Raw genomic sequence first — 25310 nt, 5'->3', positions numbered from 1 at the left:
AACCATTGCTTCAAAGAGCATTAAAATGCTCCCAAGGAGGTGGCATTTGCCTGGGAAGAAGCTTCTCATGCTCTGAAATATGTGGGCTATGTTGACTGCCTACAAATTCTGGGCAGGATGTACCACCCCAGCTGCAGCATTAAGGATGTGAAAACTAAAGATGTGGTCATAAGTTGTGACAGGACAAAGAGTAATGGTTTTAAACAAAAAGAGGGTTGATTTATACAAGTGTTTTACAGTGAGGATGGTGAAACACTGGCTAGAGAGGTGGTGGATGTCCCATCCCTGGAAACATTGTAGATGAGGTTGGACAGGGCTCTGAGGAATCAGGTCTAGTGGAACATGCTCCTGCTCTTTGCAGGCAGGCTGGACTAAAAACAACTCAAACTATTCTGTGATTTTAAATATGAAAATTGATGTGACTTTAACAGAGTTAAGACCTACTAGTGTAATAACTTCTGCGGGGAAATTTCCACATTTTCATTGGTCTACTGTCACTCAGGGCAGATCCACAGCATCTCTTTTGCCCTCCTCCTTGAAGGAACATCTCAAAGTGACATTTTGCTGACTTGGTTTCAGTCAGTACATCCTTCCCACCTCCCCAGTCTGTTCCACAGGCTGGCTGCATCAGTCCAAACCCTTTTCCCACCCTGCAGAGTTTTGTTCTGAACACTTGTGGAGGTTTCTGCTGTCTCACCGTGTCCAGGTACAGCCCTGATTTCCTGCTGGCTGCAAAGGAAGGAAGTTTGCCACTTTCTAACCCTGCCTCTAATCCTGAGACTGCAGCACAGCCAGATTCCATCAGAGAAATTCAGTGAAGGAAATGACTTCACACCAAGGAGATGTTTTGCAGGTGTTCACAGCTCTGGCAAAGAGTTTGTAGGAGCTTGTAGATATTCTACGTGAGAAATCTCTACACTCAGAAAAGGAGGGACACATTGCTTGAAATTGCTTTCATACTACAGTTTTGAGGTTTATTAAGGACACGAAACAATTTGCAGTTTTCTCATAATAACTGTAATGTCAATTAACAATATCAGAGGGACCGTGAGGTGTAATTTGAAACAAAAGATGAGGACTTTTTAAAGGGTAGTTCAACTCTCCATCAGCCAGAAAAATTGCTTCTGCTGCTGTTGGATATAGCAGTCTCTATTCAGAATTACAGAATGGGTGATCTTCCTATCAGTCATAGTACAGCTTTTACAGATAAAAAAAAAAAAGTTATGTCAACCAATAAATTACAGGTCCAAATAAATCTATCTTAGTGTGGACAGGACACCTGGGGTAGTTTCAAGCATTCATCCCTGTAAATGAAGGTGACTGCCTCCAGGAGACAAGGCACTGAGTGGGGGGAGACAGGTGCAGGTATTACTCTGAGCAGCAGCTCTCTCCTAATGGCTATCTGAGAAGGTGTCTTTGTTTTGTGAGCTCCTTTGGGCCTCTCCCACTTGGCAAATCTTCCTTCATTCACTTAATTTTCTATTTTGCTCAGGGGAGAAATGAGGGATGAATGTGAATGTGTCCTCCTGCAGGTGGGAACCAGGGAACAAAAGCACTTGTGTGGCTGTGGTCACAGGGGGCTCATGTGGCAGCTCCCAGGTGTTCCCCTAGTTTGTAAAGAGTGGGTCTGAGGAGGTGTGAAGTGTCATGTGGAATGTCTGCTCTCTTTCCTGTGCTGGACTTGTCCCACTCACCATTACTGGACACTCCACAGCTTTCCTGCAAGCACATCTGGCTGTCCCCCAGCTCTGTGTGCACCCTCAGAGGAGCAGGTGTCCACAGAGCTGAGCAGCTCAGGGAGCTGTGGGAACACCCTTCCTTAGCCCTCTTTTTCCCACCACCTCAGCCAGAGGCTCGCTGAAATTAAACCATGATCATTGCATTTTGGCTTGGTCCTTCTGACTCTGGAAATTGTCAGGAGAGATGCCTTGGGTCTGCAGAGTCTCACTGATTCCACGTGAAGCCATTTCCCCTTCAATCCCTGGACAAAAGCAGATGGTTCTACAAATAATGTGTATCTCTCTTTTTTTTTTTTTAAGGAACTGTACCTTGTGAAGTTGGGTTTTATTTGGGTTTTTTTTTTCAATAAAACATCTCCATTAAAGCAAAGCTAAAAAACTAAAATACATGGTTAACTGTAAAAGTGCACTGATATTAAGCAAAACACTTAATCATGAGCTTAAGTCCTTGGCTGAGTCAGGGCTGAGTATGCATTCTCCCTAATTTCAAGGTAGTGATCTGAATACTTATTTCCATTTCATTGGCCTTGAGACCTTTTTCTTTGACTGTTATTCCTGAATGACTGCAGGGTAAGATTAACTAATGGGGCTGGGAGGGGGAGGTGGTGGAAGTGTTGGTTAACTGCATTTGTGTTACTGGGAAGAAGCTAAACCCCAGGTGAATCAGGCTGTTAGGGAGGAGGCAATGACTTTGTGGGGTGCAGGGAGAAGGGTCACACAGAGTGAAAAGCTCTGTGGAGGAGGAGGAGGAGGAGGAAGGGAAACTGCAACATTTCTTTTTACCACAGGATTTGCTATTGTAAGGCTGTGGGTTTCTACAGCAATAATGCTTTGAGCAGCATGAGGAGAGGGGATTAAGCCTCATCTGCCCAGAAAAGTCAGTGAGCAGGAGCATTACTGAGTGAGATCAAATTCTGAGCTGATTTACACCCTCAGAATGCTGGAGGTACCAAGGGTATGAAGCTGGGGGAGAATTTGTCCCCTCCTTGCCCAAGCTGGGACAGGAGGTCAGTAGGTCTCACACTCAGTGGTAGCAGTGGAGCAGATGTCACAGTCACAGCAGATGGCCACCGGGTAGGTGTAGAAGGGGTCCACGTCAGGGGCACACCTGGGCAGCTTCACTGTCACCATCCTGGTCTCGTTGTAGGTGCAGATCCGGTGGTGGGACTCGATGTAAGGAGGCTCCAGGATGGGTTTCTACAGGGGAGAAATGCTGGCCTCAGGCAAGCTGCAAGACAAACATCTGGAGCCCCAGTTTCCTCAAGGGGATTTTGTGTGAATAGAGGAGCTACTGGATCAGGTGGAAGGGGCCGTGGAAATAAATTTTAGGCTACATCCTTCAATGCTTGCCTCTTGGAGCCCTGCCATGGAGGGGAGTGGGCGCATGTATATGTTTTAGTTTGCTTAAAGCATAAAGCTCCAATTAAAACCTGCTTGAAAGAAGACAGAAATTATCCCAAAAGCTTTTATTTTAGCAGAGTATGAGTGTTTCAACCAAATGCTGCCAAAAGCAGCTGCTTTCTTCCAAGAGCATTGATTTTCCATTAAACATACTCTTTCCAGCAAAACCCTTCATGTGCAAAGCTGCCTAAGAGCAGGGGTGCATCCAGGTGCCAAAGGCTGGGGTTTTTTCTCAGCCAGACCAGGCTTCCCTGTCAGGCTGCACTTCCCACAAATCCCAATGGCTGTACACTGTGGGGAAAGATCTTGGCACAGCAGCCAGCATAGAAGTCTGCAATTCCTCTGGAAAAAATCAGCTTGGCTAGAGACCTCAGCTATCAGAAGGTGGGAGAAAGCCCTGAAACCCACCCTGCCATGTGGTATCATGTTTTTTAAAATTTAAGTATATTAAGTTTTTTAAAATTAAGTATTGGTTTTGCTGAAAAATCAGTTTCTCATTAACAGAGGCACCCATTTTCCAAAGACTCCAGGAATGGGCAGCACACACACTGGAATGGGAGCCCACTGCCTAACATCTCCCAGCCAGGAGACATTTTAATTTCTTTCTTTGCCTCTGTGCTGCGCAAAGAGCCCTCCCTGGGAACCAAGAAGTGGAAAAGAACAAATACAACATTTCAGCAAGGTGATGTGCAGAAACCCTCCCTCTCACAAAGCCCATCCAAACACATCGTGGTGCCTTCTGGAAGCTGTTGAACCCACAGCCAGGTGCATTCGGCTGAACTACACCCCAGAGGTTCTGCAGTACAGAAAGAGAGGCTGCAAGGTTTTGGAAGCAAGAGGCTGCAAGGTCTTGGAAGGTGTTGCCTGGGAGCAGGGGGAAGCAGGGATCCAGAGATTCCTCCCAGGCACCTCATCCCAGCACTGGTGGCCCTTCCCCTCATCCCACCAAGTCATGAAGAGACTCAGGGCTGGCACACAGACCCTGGCTCCTCCTCTGGTCACTTAGAGAGTCTTTGTCTTCATGTGGACAAAACCCCTCTGAGTTACTCGAGGTTTTCTGAATAAATTAAACGGGGATCGGCCCCTTGAGCATTCCAGTTGCAGAACAGCAAAGACAATCAGAACCTTGCTCTCTGACACGTGTGTGGATGGACTTAAGCTTTAGGGGTGTACAGAGGGAGAAAGAAAGCGCCTAAGTACCTCATATTTATACAGGGCTGTGACTTAAAACGGGACTAAATTAGATACAGACATTATCTTTGGGATCTGCATTTTGGAACAAAATATATAATTCATTAATCGGGACTTAATCTCCAAAGAATACTTTATTTTTCCAAGCGAAGTAATGAAGTCCCCTTCTCCTCAAGCGTCCGAGCTGTACGAGGCTTTCAGGCTGCGCAGTGACCATTACACAATTAATCCCCTCACGCGGCTGCCGTTCCCGCGCGGGGCAGCGGCGGCCGGCGGGCAGGCGCGGCCGTGGAGCGGACATTGGGCTTGTGTGAGGGGACAGACACCAGCCAGGGCTGTCCCTGCGCCACGGCCTCGCCTGCCAGCCCCCGCGGCGTCCCCAGCAGGCGCCCGCGCTCAGCCGGAGCGCTCGACAGCCACGTTTCCTGGCCGGGAAGGTGAATTCCCTCACGGCGTGCTAGCCATGGCAGCTCCATGCTGAGGGCACAAGGGAGAGCAGGGGAGGGCTGGGGCAGGGACACCCCTGGCTGGTGTCTGTCCCCTCAGAAACACAAGGTCCCCCTGTCTGTCCCCCTTCAAACACAAGGTTACCCATCCTCACTCAGCCTGGGAGGAGAGGGGCAGGTGGAGGAATGAGGGGTCACTACTCCCAGAAGTGGAAAATCTCCCTAAAAAGATCTGTCACGGAGTGCAGCAGTGCGAAGGCTTTCCCTGCAGAGCAGTGGGAGTTTGCCTAGAAGACACAAAGTCACCAGCCCGTGCTTCAGCCCTAAGATAAGTGGAAAATAATTTGTTCACTGTGATATACTCGCTTACCTTGGTTTGCATAAGAATGTACTAGTGTGTCTTTGAAATGCTTATTTGCTTACAAGGTGATAAGGAGGTTGAGATTAGAGTCCTGGGTGTGTGTATCTGGTCTGCTCGCTGTATCTCAAAAGAAGAGACTTGGAAGCTATCACAACGACCAGACTCAGACTACATCTGGAGAGTCACGCCTGCAAGGAGAAGGGGGGGGATAAAAGGAAGGTTGGGACAGAACATTTTTGCGCGCCGTTGGTGGAGCAGGAGACTCCCCGGCCGCCCAGCGCTGTGCTTTGCCTGCCTTACTCGCTTGCTGTTTTAAATAAAATTGCTTTATTGAATTAAGACACTTCAAATTGCCGTGTCACAATTTATAACAAGCCCCACTGAAATCTGCATGTCACAGATTTGTTTTGCAGCATATGCCTTTCTACCACCCTGCTTGGGCTGTATTGAGCTCGCACAAAGCCAAGAACTGCACAGCTGGGAGCCGAGCATCCCTGAATTTGTGCTACAATCTCAGCATCTCCCAGAATTGTTACTGGAGTCGCCAGTACCAGCACCCAGTGCACGGGACTGGTGCCATTCCTCTCCCAGGGCTGGATGTCCCTTCAGCAGAGGGGATGGATGTCCCTTCAGCACAGCTCAGACCAGCCCAGGCTGCCAGGCAGTGATCAGAGCTGGGCAGACAGGGGGGACATGGCCAAGGTGACCAGAGCAACCCTGAATTCCTCACACCTGAGCAGCCCAGCACCCACCAAGACCCTCCGATACCTGCTGACCTTCTGTCTCAGCAAAGAAAGCAAGCAACTTCTCTGGAACAGCTCCTCTGTCAAGAGAGCTGGGAAGTAGCTCTAAGCCACGAGGTCCATTTTACAATTCACATATTATCACTGCATTTAAATACATCTATCTTAGAAACTCCAGATTTGACACTGAAGTTTGAGAAAGCTACTGCATGGGGCACAGACTGGTGTGTGCTGTCCTCAGCTGGACAGACCAAAACTAAGTGAGCTGGGACTGCCATTGGCTGATGCTTGAGTCTCCAGGCTCCTCTTAAACAAAATTATTTAAATTTGCTAAATCAGAGCTCTAGATCAGCCCGTGATGTTTGCAGCATATATGTTACCATGTATACACTAGAATCTTACATGTGATTAAAGACGGCATGATTATATATAACCTTCAAGAGGTAAAAAAATGCTAAAATGCCTTATTTTTTAAAAAAAGTGTATGTGGAGCAAAACAGACAAACTTCAGAACAAATAAAACATTTATCCTTTGCCACTTTAGCAAATTCTGCTGCTTTATTCATGAACCAGAACCATGACAGGGAGCAAACACAGACATGCACTCACCTAACTCGTTGGAGTCAGAATTCCTTTTGCAGTTTTAAATTGCAGATGGTGTTTCAGGATGTCAGTGTGAGCAGCAGGAGACCTGCACTGCAATCTCTGTCAGCTTTGTGACCAGAAGATCTCCACAGCAGCTGCTACTGAGACGTCTAATTGCTCAAATTTATAGAAAGGTTCTTGTCAATCAAGGCAGATCCTTACTTGAACCACCCAAGGCATCAAAGCCATTGACTGTAAAGCAAGGCTCCCCTTTCCAGCAGTGAATAGCTTCAAGGAATTACTGTTATTGCAGGTTATTGTTTCATAATCTGATCAAAAAAGGAGTATCTCAGTGAGTGAAATTATGAGCATGCACTGGGGCAAAATGGATCATCTTTTCCATAATGGATTATCAACATCTTTGTGAAGGAATTGGAAGTTGGCTCTGAAATTATCGTTACCCCTATAATTAACAAGCCCTAAGTAAATATCCTCAAGAGAGACTTCTCAGATATTTGTACAAAAAATTACCTGGATTTTTGTCAATTGCAGAAATCTTTTTTGATTTCTCTGTACAAGCAAGGGCAAGAGATTTGGGGAGAAGGTGAGAGCTTGCAAGGAAAGAAAGTGTTCTTCTCTTGGTAAGCTAGGCAGCTGAAACAGGTGAGCTCCACTGTGAAAGGAAATTTAGAAACCATTGTCCTCTGCCTTCACTGTGCAAACCCAATTTTCAGCTGTGCACAGGACAGGGAGCAGCTGAGGAATTTGGTTCTGTGAAAAACTTGCTGGTCAGTGAGTTCACAAAAAATGAGTGGGAGAAAGAAGTGGAGCCATAAGCTCACACAGTGGCCTGGGGAAAGTCACCTCCCTTCCTTTCCACCATGGATGGACAGTGACTTCCCAGCTCCAGTGCCCAGAACAATCCAGAAAAGACAGGGCAAGTGTCAGAGATTATGGACCCCTCAGGATGAATTTGTCAGAGGCAGCCACGGCAATACAACCCAGCCATGAGAATAAAAAACACAGGGGAAATCTTGATTTGAATAAAATCCATGCTACAATGTCTTAGAGGGAAAAACAAAATAAGTAGAAATCAAAAAAAGAGTAGAGAAAAAAACCACAACAACCAAACAAAACAGCATCTGTTGATGTCCAGAACACGCATCTTATCAAATAAGAAGCAGTGATTTACTATGATCTTGTGATTTACCTTAAAAATATCCAACACTTATTTCTGATGGATTCCATTCAGGCTTTCTGTAGTATGAGTTGTGGAAAACAGCAAATTGCCATTGAGGAAAAGAGATATTGAACCATTCAGGAACCAACAAGGCACGCCACAATGGTGCTCTCCCTTTTTTAGGGTAAATAACCCATGGCTCGAGGTCCCTGTTTCACTGCCAAGGTCAGCAGCCCACATTTGGTGCAGCAGCAGAGCTCACACTTGTTCTCAAGCCCTGGGAGCCCCAGAGCACTTGCTGGGTTTCATTACTCAGCTTGGAGCAGCCACACAAGCTGGAGTGTAAAAGGCTGGTTATTTACTCTCAAGGTCTACCTTTCTGTCTGAATTAGGAAACAGTGATTGGAAAAAGTGAAAGAGGCAAGGGATTGTCTGAAAAACAGAAAAGCAGCAGGCATTTAGTGCTGTTGCCATGTTGCCATCATGACATGAGCAACAGCTGCTTCAAGTAATTAATTCACCTAACAGACACCAAAAGAATAATAATAATAAAAAAAGGACAGAACAGAATTTTTAATAAAAAATTTGAAAAGTTAGGAGGGAGGGTTTGTTTAAAATCTGTCCCAGTATTCTCCCTCAATATTGTTCCCAGTCTCACTGGCAGTAAATGACTCCAGGTTCAAATAAAAGGTGATCAGGTGAGATGTTGGAGGAGGAATGTTGAATGGAGGTGTTGTGAATGTCTCATCACTTTGTCATCAATTTTGTCACTGATCTAAAACAATGACTTTCCACTAAAATAACCCTAAAATTAATTTTCACTGACCAAAAATAAATCTAGAAAATAAACTTCTAGAGCTTATTCAAAAATATACAGTTTGAAAGTTCCTGACTTATGGGGAAAGCATGAAAAAGTAAAAATACTGAGCTTAAGTCCCCTTTATTTGATTCTGGAAATGTACCAGCAAAAATCAGCCTAAGATGAGAGGCAGGTACAGGAAATACGTGCCAGATGGCAGATGAACCAGCTTTGACAGATTCCTCTTCTTTTATGGATTAAAAAACCAGGTGCTGGAGTTATAGTGTAATGCAGCTTGGTTTCAGTGACTCCAGCTAAGTAAGATCCTGTTCTCTCATCTCCATTTGTACTGAACGGCCTCTTAGAGTGAAATAAAAGAGAAATTGCAGACTCTCTTTTTCTGTCTCTAGAAAATCCAATCTGTTTGTGGGACAGACACCAATTCCTGAAGGATTTGCACTGTGTTGTGTGAAAAGCCTGAGTGCTGGCTTTTTCCCATGCAGAGTTTTTGCTGTCTTACTGTTCTGTGAGTTTATCTCATTTAAGTTAATCAATAAATATGCCAGTAGGATTTCAAATCGGGTTGATCATGAGAAAGGGGCTGAGATGAGCTATTTAATGAGACAGAGCAAGGGACATAGCAATGCTGAGTGGCTGCACACAGTAAGCACTGCACAGAGCCATGTAGGCTCTGGCAGGCCAAAATAATCTGGTGACCATTCAGGCAAGAAAAGTCAGTGACTGGACAGGAGATATTTAATGCACTGCACACAGGAGGGGTTTGGAAAGGTGGGTGTTAGTTCAAAAGTAAGACAGAAGGAGAAACGGGTGAGAAATCCAGGTGGTGTGGGATGGCTGGCCAAGTTCACAGGAGGTGGCACCCAAGACAGGTTAGGGTTCAGTTTAGAATAGAGTGAGTCATAAAACAATCAGGTAGGATACATAGCTATAAATGTTAGAGGTAATTTGATGAACTCATGGGGGAAAAAAATAGCACTGGAATCACTTTTCCCTATACCAGTTAACATCAGACTTTAGGTCAATAGGTTGTTTACTCTTTGCTGGTAGTTTTGGAAAAAAGATAACCTTTATGTCCTGAAAACAGCATTTCAAACAAGTGCATTAAAATTGTTTAATCCATCCCCACAGCTGCTGCGTGTTTGTCTTGGAGTGTGACTTTCTGTCATTTTCTACATTTTGAAAGAATGCAAGGAGTTGGTTTGTAAAGGGACAGACAAAGCAGGTTTAGCCTTGAGAGGGCATGGCTGATCTGTAAATGAAAATCAAAGGCAGCAAGTAAAGCTCCTTGAAGGGCTCTGATAGAAACACTGCCAAGTGTAAGCACAGGGAGCAAAATGCAGCCATCAGGAAATGTGTTCCCGGGCAGGAATGAGATAAATGTGGGCTCTCCCTGCTAACAATGGGACACCAGTCCCTGCTGAATGTCTCGGGCACACAAAGCCACTTCTGCTTTAAAAGACTTTCTGCTCATTTTGCTTCCTGGGCTTAACACAACACGAGCTGGCACCGGCTGAATGAGCATTAGGGGGAGAAGAATGTAGTCAGGAAAGAGGATTTCTTGAGGCTGCTGTGGCAGTAAATCACACCACACTCAGTACTCGGGGGAATGAGCCCTCCTATAGAGGAGATAAACACTTTGTGCAGCTTGTGGGGATACCTGTGTGAGGAATGGCAGAGCAGCCCAGTGAGCACACCTGTAAAATCCAGCCCTGCAGATGTGAAATGCTGTGGAAAAGCTCTGTGCTGACTGCAGCAGAACCCCAGCTGTTTCAGCACAGCCACTGCCTCAGCAGCACGGCTGTTATGAGGAATCTGTCAGACACGATTCTTCTCTTCCTTTTCCATCAGGCTTGGAAAATGAAGTCCAAGGGTGAGGCTTAACAGTAACAAAAAACACTAATCCACAGTTTGCTTGAGGCACATCTATCCTGGAGAGATAACACTCCTCTGCTAAAAAAGACCTGTAGTTTTGATGGATTCAACCCAGAAGAGAACTAATGAAGGTCCTACAGACACTAGAAGAGCTGAAGTTTCTAAAATTTGGTAGTGCAAATCTCTGACATACAGATATTGCACCCAAAACCTAAAGGTAATTCCAATAAAGATAAATCCATAGCAGAACTGCAGGTTTAGTTCAGAACCTGATCGTAACCTGATTTGATACTATATGGACAAAAACCTGATTTGGTACTATATGGACAAAAAGTATAATGTGAACACATTTACTAAAATTCCTTTTTTATATGTTCATATACAGGGTACCTCAAAAAAGCTAGTTTCTCAAGTCTTACACTTTGAGCAAAATGCTTTGCAAGTAGAAATCAGAAGGAAAAATATAAAGGCAAGAACGGAAGTAAAGACTCTCCATTGTCAAGAAAATAACAGGTTCAAATAAAATTAATCATAACCCAATGGCAAAGAACAGCAAAATTTAAAATAAAAGATGTGATAGACCTGACCAGTCTGTCTGATACCTGTCCCAGTCTAACTAGTGCAAATATTGATTTGAGTCTTGCTTTACTGTGGCTGTAAGTTATATGTTGCAAAGATTAACAGAAGGCAGCATTTCTCAAAGCCTGACTGGCAGCAAGAATTTACCTGCAACAGGGGCATTCCTGGGGAGTTCCCTGAAGGTTCAGGGGTTGTGGTATATGCAGTGGTGAGGGGGCAAACACAAAAACACATATCCTGAATGGATGAGGAGGGAAGTAAAGGTACAACACTGAGCCCAGGCTGTGGAACTCCTTTGTCAGGGTCTTTAGGAAAGTAAAGAGACTCTGGAAAGGTGCATCTGTCAAGCATAGCTCCTGATAGTAATTGGTCAAACATCACTTCACCACACTGTTGGTAATATTCTTCTCAGTTTTCTCAGGCACTTTGGATGCATGTGTACCCTCACATTGTCATCACACACAGCCACATTTTCTTCCCTATCAAACTCTCCCTTCGTGGTGATGATGCTGATCACATTCAACCCAGAATCTGGATTCAAGAATTCAAATCCAATGGAATTGGCTGAATATTGATGGGAGAGAGAACTGGGCTCTCTAATTGTACACCAGGGAATTGCCTGGAGATTTGATCTGAGTTCATTACAGCGTGGAAAAGATTTTTCCAATAAATAGAGTTGCTATGCAAACTTTATGTGGCTGACAGTAACCACTTTAGCTCAAGTCTCTTCTGCACTGCATAGCTTTCCTCTAACACTCTTTTTAGAAAATGGATTTTAGTCTTTTAGGACAGACTAATGAGCAATGACACAGCTGCTCTGGGCTCAGAATTTGAAGATGAAGCTTCTTAGTCAGAACTACAGAAGTTCAAAGACACATTACCTTAATTCAATAATTTCCCTACTGCTCATGGCCAGTTCACTAGAAAACAGACAGACACCTTGTTTGACTCACATCACCCCCAGTGCTAATGCTCCGTTTTTAACATTGCCTTCCTGATGAGTGAAGTTTGCAAATTAGACAAAGCTGGAAATGAAATCTCCTGAAACAAAGCTACTGTCTCTTCCTGTGAATCCTGTCAGAATAAACTCATAGAACTATTGAACTAATCAAAATCCAGCCAGGGAAACAAACACGATGGGAGTCCCAAACCCCAGAGAGGCACTTGGCCAAGTCAAACCTCAGCACAGCATAGACCCAGACAGTAACAGGCAAGTGTCAGAAGCAGATAGAACCAAATCTTCCAGCCTGAACTATTTTTAACCCCTGGGGAAATGTGGATCTCAGAAAACACTTTGAGTCCTCAGACTGTTTCCAGTTCTTCACCCTGTTCCCACTGATTTTAACAAGTTCTTTGTAGGTGCAGATTCATCCCATGTCATGGGACCAGCAGGGCTCACAGAGGCCAGGAAGAAAAATATGATCCAGCAGGCCAGAAACAAACCCCACCACCATACAGACAGCTGAGGTACCAGAGGCTGTCCAGGCTTCTGTTGTCTATCTTGAGTCACCAACTTGTCAGCAACTGAGGAATTACCAGGGGAGAAAGATAAGAAGAGTGAGAGATAGGAAAGATCCCTCTTTCACCTCTGAGCATCACTGCCACAAGCACATCACACTGTGACTGTCTCACCAACCTCTCAGGGCGGAATTTCTTCCTAATTAACATCACTCATTATAGTTTACAGCTTATTTACAAATTCTGGTATCACAGTAATAATGATTTCACCTGAGCTGAAAGTTCAGGTCAGAGCCCTCACTCTCCTGCATATGGATTAATCAATAGAGAGTAACTGAAAAGAGTACCACAAATTCAATTTTATGGTGCTAATGCTACACACCTCTGCCCTTCTTCAAGCATGCTTTATATTCTGCTGTCTTTGTAAGCTATATCTACTTTAATTAGATCAGACAGATAAATCCTAATAAGAACAAAACACTTTTGTCATTTAAAAGCACTTTCAAACCAGACATTAATTTATAAAGATCAGACAGACTAACAAGACAAGTTTCATTTTTCACAAAGCTTGATATAGTACTTGATTCTGACAATGTCAGCTATATCCTCTGAAGTTCAAAGGTCAAATATGTAAATCATGGCTGAATATAACAATTTCTTGCTTTGCTTGCAGCTGGCATGTGGCAAATAGATGTTGAAATCCAGCTGCTTAATTCCTCAATCATCCATTTAGGTTTTAACCCAGCAGTAAATGACTAAAAAGTACGTTTGCAGAGGTGTGTGCCAAACTGTTCCCCAGGGATTCCCACTCGACTCATAAAAGACTCTGAACTTCTTGGACATGTAAAGAATACAACATACAGATGTTGCTTTATAAGGAAAATGCATTATAAATTATTCACAGACTAAGCTAAAATGATAATAAGATGCTGGGTTTGACTCGAAACATAAGGCTAGAAAATGAAATTTCAGTTTTGCCTCTTCAATTAGCATCAGGGTTCAGGTGTCCTGCAGGCTTCAGTTTCTGAACACTTTATAAAGCATCACCCAAGAGCAACGAACACTGTAGGTTAAATTTACCAGGGTTAGCAGTGGCCAAATCTCCACTGGCACTGAAAGGGGAAAACTGCTGGTCTGTGCTTCCCTTAGAAAACCCTCCTCACAGAGGCTGGCCACAGAATGCCAAGACACAGAACAAACTCCAAAGGCACAGCCCAGCATTTACTGATCATCCTGCTTTGGGTGGCATTCCTGCACAGAGTGGAGAGCACGGGTGGAACTATAATGTGTCTCTAAAGAGACTGGTACCAATGACAGCTTCTGGACCTCACAGTTGCACAGACTTTTTCAACTGAGAAATCACTTTATTTTTTTAATCCAAGGAGCCAGAGTGTTGACAGATAGATTAAAATTATCTAATCTGCTCTCTTCCACCTTTTAAGTTCTTTGAGGCATGAATAGGACCATGTCCAGGCAAAGGTCTTCCAAACTTTCTAATTAATATATATAAGAAACAGTGACTGCAGGCTGAGTAACACAGATTTTGCCTGACCCAAGGGGAACTCTGGAATAAAAAGGAATTTTCATGTCACAGGAAAGTGGGAACTTCAAACCATGGTCCAAGGAACCCTGCTTTAAGTGTGGTCTTCTTGTCATCATTGTCAAGGCGTTTTTAACACCAAAGCCACTGGACACTGAATTTTCATAGATTTTTTAAAAAGGCTCAGGGCATTTCATCTGGGCATAGTGTTATTCAGAATCTCTCCTCTGCCAAGCCTGTTTGGCACATGCAAATAGGAAATTACTGGAGGACTGAATACAGCTCCCTACAGCTGCTGTTGCCCTCTCCTCAGCACCTGAAGAGAAGGACAACAACCTCTCTAAACTCCACACAGAGGTCAGCCTAAAACAGTCACATACAAGGACAGGTAAAACCACAGAATCATTAAGGATGGAAAATACTTTTAAAATCACTGAGTCCAACTGTTAATCCAGCACTGCCAAGTCCACCACTAAACCATGTCCCCAATTGCCACATCTGCAAATCTTTTAAACACCTCCAGGAATGGTGATTTCATTTCCCCAGGCAGCCTCTGCCAGTGCTTGACCACCCTTTGGGTGAAGAAATTTTTCCTAATGCCCAATCTAAATGTCCTCTGTCACAACTAGAGGTGGTTTCTCTTGTCCTGCTCCTGTTACTTGGGAAAACAGACCCACGACATCCGGCTGCAGCTTCCCTCCAGGGAGCTGTGGAGAGTGAGAAGGTCTCCCCTGAGCCTCCTTTTCTCCAGGCTGAGCCCCCCCAGCTCCCTCAGCTGCTCCTCACAGGCCTTGTGCTCCAGACCCTGCTCCAGCTCTGCTCTCCTTCTCTGTTCCAACCCCTCAAGGTCCTTCTTGTAGTGAGGGGCCCAAAACTGAGCCCAGGATTGGAGGTGCAGCCTCACCAGTGCCCAGCACAGGGGACAATCCCTGCCCTGCTCCTGCTGCCACACTGTCACTGACACAGGCCAAGTTCCCTTGGCCTTTTTGGCCACCTGGGCACACCTGGCTCATGTTCAGCCACTGCTGACCAGCACCCCCAGGCAGTCAAGAGATCCAGACTGAGCTTTTCACTGATATGGCTGAGACAACCCTATCCTGTGACATCTTAAAAAATGCCTTGTCTCCTTAATTCCTTAAACATCTGATCATCTTTCAAGGCAGATAAATGTTCAAACAGATTTTGGCTGGTCTTTTCACCTCACTGTAGCACCTCCAGCTTTAAGAGTTCATTCCAAACCCACATTTTTCCTTCTCCTCTCAGGTCTGGGGCAGAGCAGCATATTCCATGCAAAGTCCCTTTTTCCACAGTGACAGTGCTGGTCCACTTCCATTACAGGGTGCCAAAACAGATGGTACACACCTTGCTTCTCAGCATCACAGTGACATTTACTGCAGTCCATACAAAATACCTCTCCTGGATGCATTTGATATTCTTTGAACAAAGCAAGTGAAATTATACTGCTTACTTCCCATTTTTTCCTCATGTCAGAGAATAGGTTAGCAGGTTCTTTTTTTGCAAGACAGCATGTTTTACATAATTAATAATAATGGAGACTCTCAGAGGAGAAAAGTTTTAGTAACACCAGTCATGAAATGACAACTGCACCAGGAAAGGGCAACTCCCTGCTCCTGAAAGGAAAAAAAAAAATCCTTTCCATTTCCCCAGTAGCAGAATAACATCTTTTGAACAATGCTGCCCTGTTCATAACCAAATTCTTTTGTAGGCAGACATTGTGTCTAGACAGCCTCAGAAAAACTGCCTCACTTAACATCCCAGGGCTGGGGTTCACTGCATGTGCTGAATTGTTTACCTGAATGCTCAGGTACAGATGACAAATTATGCAGCAGAGATTTATTCAGTTTTCTCTGGAGCTGATGGGTGCCATTGTAAAACAGGCAGGAAGCAAACTGGGATCACACATTCCCTCTGAAGCTCATATCCATAAAAGCTCTCTAGAGGTCACACAGACAATGTACACACAATAGTGGATGATGAGAATAGGATCCTTTTACTGCAGGAAGAGGAAATGAGTCCATGTCACCCCTGTTAGTACTGACCACTTTCCCACATAGGCACAGCAGATTTGTCCAATCTCCTCACAGATCTTTATTTTACTTTTGGTGACAGCAACAGGCCTTCCATCATTGACTCTGGCAGGAAGAGAATTAAGTCCTGCAGTTTACAGAAGAGCTGTACTTAATCTGTCTCATCACGTTTCTGTACTTGGAAGAGGCAAGATCTCCATCATTCAAGCTCATATTAGTGCAGTCATGGTAAAACCAATACAATAATCTTTAAAAAAACCCCAGACCTTAGCCTTGGATAGAAAACATCTGATTTATCTTTGAGATGTAAACAAAATCCCCTTCTGCAGAGGGACAAACTCTATTCTGGACTAACACAAACCTCTTTTCTTCATCTCCTCCCCTCCAGGCATCTGATTCTTTGGGAAGTGAAGAACTCAGGGAAGTGTGTGGTGGGATGGAAAACCCAAGGACTGGGGATCCAATGGAGAGTGGGTGAGGGTTACCCCACAGCCCTCTCTCCTCAGGGAAGGGAGGAATCACACAGGGAATAGGGATGTCTTCCCTGCATCGCTCACACTCCCACCCCATCCCACAGGGATGCCAGAAACCCTTCTCCTCCTCCTCCCCTCACCTTCTCAGTCCTCATTCTGAGGGCAAAGAGATAACAGCCCCAGGTCTGGGGAGACACTCCCAGAAGCTGAGGCACTACTTGGAAAATGTATTAGCATGAACGGCCTGATGGGGATAATGGATGGGAATGAGAGAATGTGAACACATGGAAAACAATTCAAGGTTACAGTAAAGGCAAATACATTTTAAAGATGTGTTTTAGGGATTTCATCTGCTGCCAAGTCAGGCAGCACAGCAGAGGACAAGCCAGTGTGGAAGTAAGGTCACAGACGTTTAACTGACTACCAGCATTTCCATAGCAATGGAATCACTGCTGCTAAGCCTGACCTGTATTTTGCCCACCCTGGCTACTGAAAAAGAATATTGTGGTATAAATGCTTTCCTTTCATCTGATTTTTCTGTTTCTGGTCCATAAAGCACTGGAATATAAAACTTGACCCGTTTCTGCCTTGAACTAACTACCCTGCTACAATGAATGAAGTTTGGCCCAACAGCAATCCCATGAAATCAGGCTTAAGTTGAAGCAACAACTTAAGCATAGTAATCAAGTTTTATTTATTGCTGCAAGATCTGGATTCTATGCCCACACTCCCTGCTGCACTGATGATGCAATCAAAACAGGATATTCTACATCAGTGACTAATTGACACCCAAAAAAGAAAAGCCACTATGACATTAAATGGCTTATTTATAGATTTGGTTTTCCTAGACAATTAATTCAAGCATATAAATTTAATTATTAGATTTCAAATCCTACTAATAGATTGTATACTGTCCCATGAAATTATATACAGCACACATATCATTGTCAATGACTTTAGAGGGGATTGGTAAATTAGAATAGGAAGTGAGAAGCAGTTTGATTGTGGATTTAACAGATATATAAAATATAGCAATTACTATTGAAAGGGGATAGGAAAAATTATATGTGTGTGTTTTTGCAGTGTAATTCAGTTAATCTATTTTCCAAGCAACTGAAATCATAGGGTAAAGGTTACATTCTGGGCACACCTGGTTCCTGCTGGAAAAATGTTCTCTGGCACCTGAATGCCAGGTTTGGTCAAGTCTGAAGCACTTGATGTAAACTGGGGGATCTTTGTTATCAAAGTGTATTTGAACTGCAGAGAAAGTCACTAACTCACACCCAGTGCAAGAAAACAGATGAAATTTCAGGGGAAAAAAAAAAAAAAGCTGAAAAAGTTGGAAGTTGAGGGACTAAAATTCCATGGGACAAGTGGCCACCTCTGCTCTCCAAAATTCGGACAAAAAATAGGCAAGCAAGAACTCTTGCACATGCTTGGCCTGTCTAACCTTGGCCTGTATTAGCAGAAGAATCCAAAAGGTTTGTGCAGGTTGTGAGCTCGGGATCTTTGCAGATATTGATCAGAGGACTAATTACAATTGTGTGTGGTGAGAGGACAAGGGGGAATGGCTTCAAACTGATGGAGGGCAGGGTTAGACAGGATAGTAGGAAAAATTCTTTATTGTGAGGGTGCTGAGGCCCCTGGCACAGGCTGCCCAGAGAAGTTGTGGCTGCCCCACCCAGGGAGTCTTCAGGCCAGATTGAATGGGGCTTGGAACCACCTGATCTGGTGGAAGGACCTCTAAAAAAATCCTATTTCTTTAGCTGACCACTTGGAAAGGCATTTGCTTGGAAAAGGCTGAAATGCCCCCTGGTCTGTAGTTATGTTCCCCTTATGACAAGCTCAACTAGAACAGCACATTTTGCTTAAATTCAGCCCAATACAAGTCCTTACACTTGGGTTTGCAGAACCCAGTGCACCACAGGAGAAAGAGGGGCTGGGGGCACGACAGTGCAGTGGAAAATATTCTTTTCTTTGTATTCCCGAGTCATTTTTGTCTGGCCAGAACTGGTGTTTGAAATGTACATTACCACTACCCGTGACAATTATTGTCTGATGAGTGTCATGGAGAGCAAATAGCAATAATATCCCCTTGTGCTTGTGAAATAGTCTGTGGGCTAACAAACTAATTACCACTGTCTGAATTCCACATTTCCTTCCTCCAGAAATGAAGAGTGCCCTTTGCCAAGTTGCAGTTTACTCCAAGATTTGGCACCTGCAGACTTGAGCCTGGTGCCTCCAAGATGCCTGAAATGGAAGATTATGTAATGCAGATGCCCATATTGGTTGGAGACAGTTAAAAAAATATAGAGCAATTTTTCATTCATGCACATCGTACACATTGTCAAATATCTAAAAAAGCAGGGGATTTGCTGCATAGCCTTTGGGATGAGCATAAACTGTAATCCCACTCGGCACACTTTGCAGAATTAATGTAAAAACCTAAAACTGAGCTGGATCAGTTGTCCAGTTTGCTCACACAGCTCAACCACATTCAAAAGGCAAAGATTCAAACCCGAGCCTGCTCAGTTCACAGAAGGTTTGCAGGTAACCTCTGCCTTTACTGCTGGAGGCTGCACAAATCCTTGTGCAAACCCAAGGGCTCCGTGCTGGCTGTCAGAGCCACTCTGCCCCAGCATGCTCCTGCTGAGGCTGGGGCTCCAGGAATATTCACTGCTGGGCCACTGCTTCCTCTGTCAGGGAAGTGCACAGGCTTCTTACACAAGGAAAAGCTTGCAAAGTAAGAATTTTGACGAGATTCAGCTGGTGTATAGAATATTCTTTTCTCATTCTCTTTTTGGAAGCCCGTCCCAGATGCAGGGATAATGCCAAGTTCCCAGATGCTTTCAGTGTGTATCAAAGTATGAAATGAAAAACCAGACATTTCTTTAAATGAAACTCAAGCTTTCCATCCTTCCCAAGTGACCCCCAACTTCTCACACGTTCAGTGACTTCAAGGGGGGGATAATACTGAATAGACAAGATGGACAGGGGGGAAATAAAACCAAACAAACATAAAAATAGTGCAAGATACAAGTTTTTGTATGACCTATTTTCATGGAAACTCCCAGAAGAGCCTGTTGTCACTGCTCTCAGTGGATTGGTACACTTGCTTGTTACTAACAAATTCAGGATATTTGATTTAGTTTCAGCTCCATCTTTAAAACCACAGATCATAATCTGAGACCTTGTATCACTGTCCAGTTTAACTCCCAAGCTATTCCTTCAGAGTACACAGAGGCACTAATTAATGCAGCCTTGGGAGCAAGTTGGTTTTTTGTACCTGCACACAAAACTTCTGTAGGCTACACACTTGTGATCTGAGGTCCAAACTTAATGTAAGATAAACCAGACATTCTGCTGCTGCATGAGAAACCAAAACAGCCCTGAGAAGGAAAGAACAAGAAGAAAAATTAGCAAAGCAATTATCGTTACTCAAAGTAGGAAACTAATTTAAGTTTTTAATTCCAATCCTGTAAAGGTTGATTTCTAACTTGCAAGTAAGAAGACAAATCCTACCCTGGAGGCCAACTTACTGCATGTTCGGTTTTTTTTTACTTTAGAAAATACTTGTCTTGCAATAAGAAAGTAGAGAGACACGGAGTTGTTAAGCTGAATTGCCCTGAATATTGTCTTACAAGTATTTAAAGAGATTTGTGATAATGAGCTCTTCTAACAAAGACAGGCAAGACCCAACTAAATAAAGTTGGAAAAAGAAATTGGAAAGAATTAAGGATTAGACTATTGGAACAAATAATGTTAAAACTGTGGTATTTAAAAATCAGATGTTTAATAAATACTTTCTCATTTTATTGAAGCAACCAGCTCTCCTCCACTGCTGCTAAAGCCATTCACCTGCAGTGCCCCTTTGCAGGCTCTATCCATGGCTCCCCCAGAGGCTTTCCCCTGACGACCTCCAGCCTTTCCCTTCACCTCCAAGCTGCAAGGCAGAGCAGCACGAGCACTGAAACACTTGATTGCTGCCATAAAAGAACAAATTCCGTCAGCAGGTGCACAGTGGAAGGCTCAGAGGATTCCCAAAGATCAATGTGTGGCTTTAACACCTCTTTCCTGCATCCACGGCTCCTCAGCTCCCTCACAGCGGGGTTGTATGAGGTACAAGGATACTCACCATCATCAGAGGACCTCTGCAAATTATTAACTTGATGAAACCCTAGTGTTTGCTATGGTAATTCTGGCTGAAACTTAAAATTACCACCTCATTGCTTCATTTTTTGGGTTTTTTTCCTCCAGACAAGATTCCTTACACTTGATACATGCAGATGGGCAGCTCACTGCTCCAAGTTCACTGTTGAAAAGGCTCATGAAGTTTAGATGGGAGGAGGTGGAAAAAAAAGCCAAGCACCTGGAAAACACTTCATTGCTTCTTTATTTAGATGCACCCACAGTACAGAGCCTCTTGAGCATGTGCAAAAGAGGAAGGTAACACATTTATAGCTGGGAGCACCATTGAGTTTGAGTTTCTTTGATACCATTTTTAAGAAAGTAAACTGTTTCCAAAGAATGACATTTGAATCCAAGAGTTTAAGACCTGCTTGTACTTTATCCAGAGGTGGAAGATATTTTATTACTTGGATGTAGAGTAGAAGACATTTTCACAGTCTGGTTGGACCAGTCTATTTATTTTCATATGCACCTTTTAATATATATAAAAAAGTTTCATTTTTCCCCCCTACCCACAGATAGTTAGATGCAGCTAAGTTTAAAAACAGTAATGAGACCAGAGCATTCCTATGGGGAAAAATGAACTTTTGCTGCCCTCTCCTGCTTAAACAATGAAATGCTAAAATATTAAGATCCATGAATCTAATGCTAACCTTGAAACAAAAAGCATGACAGGTCATTCGCTATAGTAGAATCAAAAATAGGACAAGAAGAAATGTATTGATACTATTTATATTTGAAAACGCCTCATGGCTCCATGAGGTTATGAATACAACATATTTACAGCAGGTGATCCAAGTAACAAAAATTCTTACTCAGAGAGGTCGTGATAAAAAGCACACGCTTCTGTGGATTGGAAGCAACACTTGGATAAAAGTTTTCAACCAAAAGTAGTTCCATTCTCTTTCAAGATGCTGTTTCATACAGTTCAAAATGGAAAATTGGGCTACATAAAATCTGCTGAACATAACAATAAAGAACTAATTCATGGCTCATTCTAGGGCTGCTAAGGGAATCACACGAGCCAAATTTAAAAAGCTGCAACTAAATAAAAACATTCTTCAACCTTGAGCATCACCACCTTTGTCTTCTTTAAGGGCTACTGTTTTGGGATAGTGGTGTCACAATTAAGAGAAAAGGGCATCTTTGTTTTCAAAGACAATACTAAAAGGAAGTTACGTCAGTTTTACTTGGAGGGGGAAGAATCTCATCTTTCCCACTCCTCACAAGACAATAAAGAGCTTTTTAGAGCTCCTAATATATTTTCTTTTCCATCGAGTGAGAGAGCCTCAGGCTGTACTTACGCACGTGTAATGCAAGTATACAGCTGCTGCATTTCTTACTCAAGCAATTCTTGGCTCCAACACCCTCGATTTTTCCATATATGAGAACAGATAAAAAAATAAATTAAACTCTTTTAATTATGCTAACAAAACCAAGATTAAATTTACCATAACCCTGCTAGCAAACGCTCCACTGCCATGAGAATACTTTTATTTAAAGCATTCCAACCTCTGGAAGAGAGACAAAAAACACTTGAAAGCAACAAAAGGAAAACAGTCAGGGAGACGTGCAAGATGAAGAAAGCAACATGTGGTCAATTCAGAGTGTATGAGAGGAACTTTACTTGTACAGTTGTTACATCCCCACGACCCAATGCCCTCGCAGCTCCTTCCTGTGAGCAGTGCTCAACCCTTCCCCCTGAGACCAATGTGGCCCAGGACACCAGGACCACCCAACGCCAGTCAAGAACAACACTGACACCAGCAGAGGTGGTTTGTGGAACTCAAGAAGCAAACAGAAGCGTGATTTATGACGCACTGATCACACTTGGGCCCAAGGGCTGCCTTCCTCTTCCTCCTCCTGCAGCAGGAGCAGCGGGAGCCCTGCGGGGCCGGACACGGCGCTGGGGCTGGGCACACGCGGGGTCCTGGCAGCAGGTGCTTCTTCAGCCTTTAGAGTCAAGTGACTTCATACCAACAGCACGTCATCTCCTTCTCCTTCAAGGAACATTCCTTCTCAGAAGTGATAAATCATCTATAAACGTCAGACTCTCCCCGCTGTCCGCGCGGCAGAGGCCACGAAATATTGCAACCCACCAGGTTCTGGTCAGTTTTGTATGATCAATAGTAGAATGACATGGCAAACCAAAAATAGTTATGAACAAACAACACTCACCTAAACTCTAAGTACAGGACAAGGTGCTTTTTCTAATTTCACATTGTTGTGTTTTACTCCACCAGGTGAAGAACATCAAGTTTTATTCCTCCATTCTTTCTCAGTTTTTCACAATGGAACACAGTCTTTGAGCGTGAGTTTGAGTCCACCCTCTTGTACTGTGAAATGATCATTTCACACAGAAATCACACTAGCAAGTTTGGGGTTCTTTTGGTAACAGAAATAAAAGACTGTCAAAATCAATGGGCTAAGGGACATGATTTGTTATAAATTTATTTAATCTTCAGTATTTCAGCTTGCACCTTTGCTTCAGCACTTTAAAATAAAATGTTTCAACTATGACAGTAACTGCCTAATTTACATTGAGTCCCAGTCAATGTTCTTAAAAGAAGCTCATAATAATCCCATTAAATCATGTTGTGTTTGGTGTTGCATATGACTAGTTCCACTTTTTTTTTTTTCCCAGAATTAACAGTGTCAAGTTCTTACAAAGCCTTGAGTTTACAACATTTGTGTGTGCAGACCCAGGAGTACAAACTGTGACCTGATAATCCTGAAACAGTCAGTAGTCTAGGAGGGAATTCTTTTTTACCTTTTTTCTGTGCCTGAAAACAAGAAAACTTCAAATTCTACTGTATATTTAAATGGTAGGAAGAAAAATATACAAGCTCGTATTTATACTGTATTTCTACCAATGGTGACAGGTCATAAATTCAATGTTTGCAACTATCACAAAGACTCATGAACACCAATTCATTTTTATACTGTAAATACTGCTGGATTGATGGTTTAGGATTATCAATTCACTGTTGTCATATGTCTATAACAGTTCAAAAGCATCCTGGAGAAAAATCCTGAAACACATACCTTCCGGTATAGAATAATGCAACTGCATTAGCTAAATATATACTGTACAGAAGTCTTATCAGCATTTTACCTACCAAAGATGTAAGATTCCACTTTCAAATACAAAGCAGATAGCCAATAATGTATACTTATAATACAGCCCTCCTCTTTGTTTTTTTTTAATTTTTTTTCCTCTTTTGTTTTAAACAATTTGGTCACAATGCACCTTTGATATAAAAGCATTTTAAACTTTATTATTAATACTCAGAACATTAGGATTTCCAGAATTTTTTTTTTCAGTAGCATTTGTAGAACCACTTTTGGTAACAAATACAGTAGTTAGGAATGAGCATCCAGATGAGAATGCAGAAGTGTATTATCCAGAATCCTTTCCAGCTAAGACCATAGGGCTGGTACTGTGATGAGTAATAGTACTAGAACCACAAAAACACTAGAGTATGTTTCTTAGAGGCTACATCCTCTTTTGCTGGAACACTTTATAAATACATATTAAAAAGTAAGGCAACAACTCCAAACTGTCCAAACTGCTATCTCAACTCAATTTCCAATTAGATCCATGACCACTGGAGATCAATTTCATGCTTCTGTTGTTTAGCATGTGTCTTTATTCTTTCAGAATGGTCCAATAAGAACATACTGTAATAATTTAGCAATTGGTGTTTCTAAACCAACTCTGGTACATGGGTCCAATGCTGCATCACTAATACTGGTTAGGTATTGAAGTCTAGGGTGTTACCACTGCCCATTTTTTTCTATGGATTGTGGACACTAATTTGGATTTGCAATAAATAGGTGCACGAATCCAAAGCTCCCTTTCCTACTATGTTTACCACCTACTTGTTTTTTAATTCCTAATGTTCAAATTAAGGAAGCACCAGAGACAGCCTGGTACTAAAAAAATGCTCACAGCAGTAAACAAAACTTTTATTCAGGACCCATGTTTTTCATGGCCCTGATTTGAATGGACATTCAACTTATGAAGATATGCAAAAGGAAAAGAAAGTCAAATTACAGTAAAGTTATCCAGAGAAGGAGGATGTTACACAAACTCATATGGAAATGACAGTCTTTTTTCTCTTTTACTATAAATACACGTAACAATTTAGCAGAAAGACAAGCTAAATTTTAAGATTGTTCACATTTGAAAGTTGTATTATACTCTCTGCTAACGATAAATAAGGAACAGGTCCTGACAATGGAATCTGACATTGCAATTTTCATCAACAGATCTTTGAAGACTGGTTTTAAAGAAGGGTTAAAACAATGATTATGTTTGTAAAGTTCTGAGAAGTCCATCTGTTGTCCAAACTTTGGATTAAAGTCCTTATTTTTTTCCTTTACTTAGAGACAGGTATATACAGTGCTGTTGTAATAATGAAACAAATGTGAAATCTACTGTAAAGTTGCACAATACAGAAAACTGTTGCTCCATCTTCTACTACATAAATGTGTGACTCCACAGGTTAATAATGCTGTTTTATTTTTTTGTTAAGTTGGAATTATTCCATCACGCCTAAGACCTCTCTTTAATTCCAAATCCTCCAGTTTTTTCCACAGTTCTTCACGCTCTTTCTCTTTCTTCTTCTCACTGACAGATGAAATAAAACAAACAGTTAGCAGGAGAGAAGATTGTATAATATT

At 42.8% G+C, this 25310-nt stretch overlaps 2 protein-coding genes across 5 annotated transcripts in view; both read right to left on the bottom strand.

Annotated features, from left to right (window-relative positions):
• Window positions 1-13: 13 nt before the first annotated feature.
• GPHB5 (glycoprotein hormone subunit beta 5) lies at window positions 14-19980 on the bottom strand. Its single transcript, XM_077783853.2, has 4 exons — window positions 19976-19980; window positions 16577-16592; window positions 4690-4788; window positions 14-2936 (listed from the first exon to the last, which is right to left on the bottom strand). Exons 1-4 carry the CDS (start codon window positions 19978-19980, stop codon window positions 2748-2750), a joined length of 309 nt encoding a protein of 102 aa, XP_077639979.2. The 3' UTR covers window positions 14-2747.
• An 826-nt stretch (window positions 19981-20806) lies between these two features.
• Window positions 20807-25310, bottom strand: part of PPP2R5E (protein phosphatase 2 regulatory subunit B'epsilon) — a 72907-nt gene continuing 68403 nt past the window's right edge. For all 4 annotated transcript variants that reach the window (XM_021554518.4, XM_021554519.4, XM_085580903.1 and 1 more), the window contains one exon: window positions 20807-25257. In XM_021554518.4, coding sequence (XP_021410193.1) covers window positions 25158-25257 — 100 coding nt within the window. In that variant the 3' untranslated portion in view covers window positions 20807-25157. The remainder of the gene's footprint in view (window positions 25258-25310) is intronic.

The sequence above is a fragment of the Lonchura striata genome, chromosome 5, assembly GCF_050655825.1.
Source record: "Lonchura striata isolate lonStrDom1 chromosome 5, ASM5065582v1, whole genome shotgun sequence".
NCBI classification, from domain to species: Eukaryota; Metazoa; Chordata; class Aves; order Passeriformes; family Estrildidae; genus Lonchura; species Lonchura striata.
This window is presented reverse-complemented; position numbering and strand designations above follow the sequence as displayed.

What these genes read in the sequence shown, in the direction of transcription:
- GPHB5 (XM_077783853.2), bottom strand. An exon ending in GACGCCGCGGGGGCTGGCAG is followed by an intron (nt 2,937 to 4,689) that starts GCGAGGCCGTGG and finishes TCTCCCCTGTAG; the next exon opens with AAACCCATCCTGGAGCCTCC.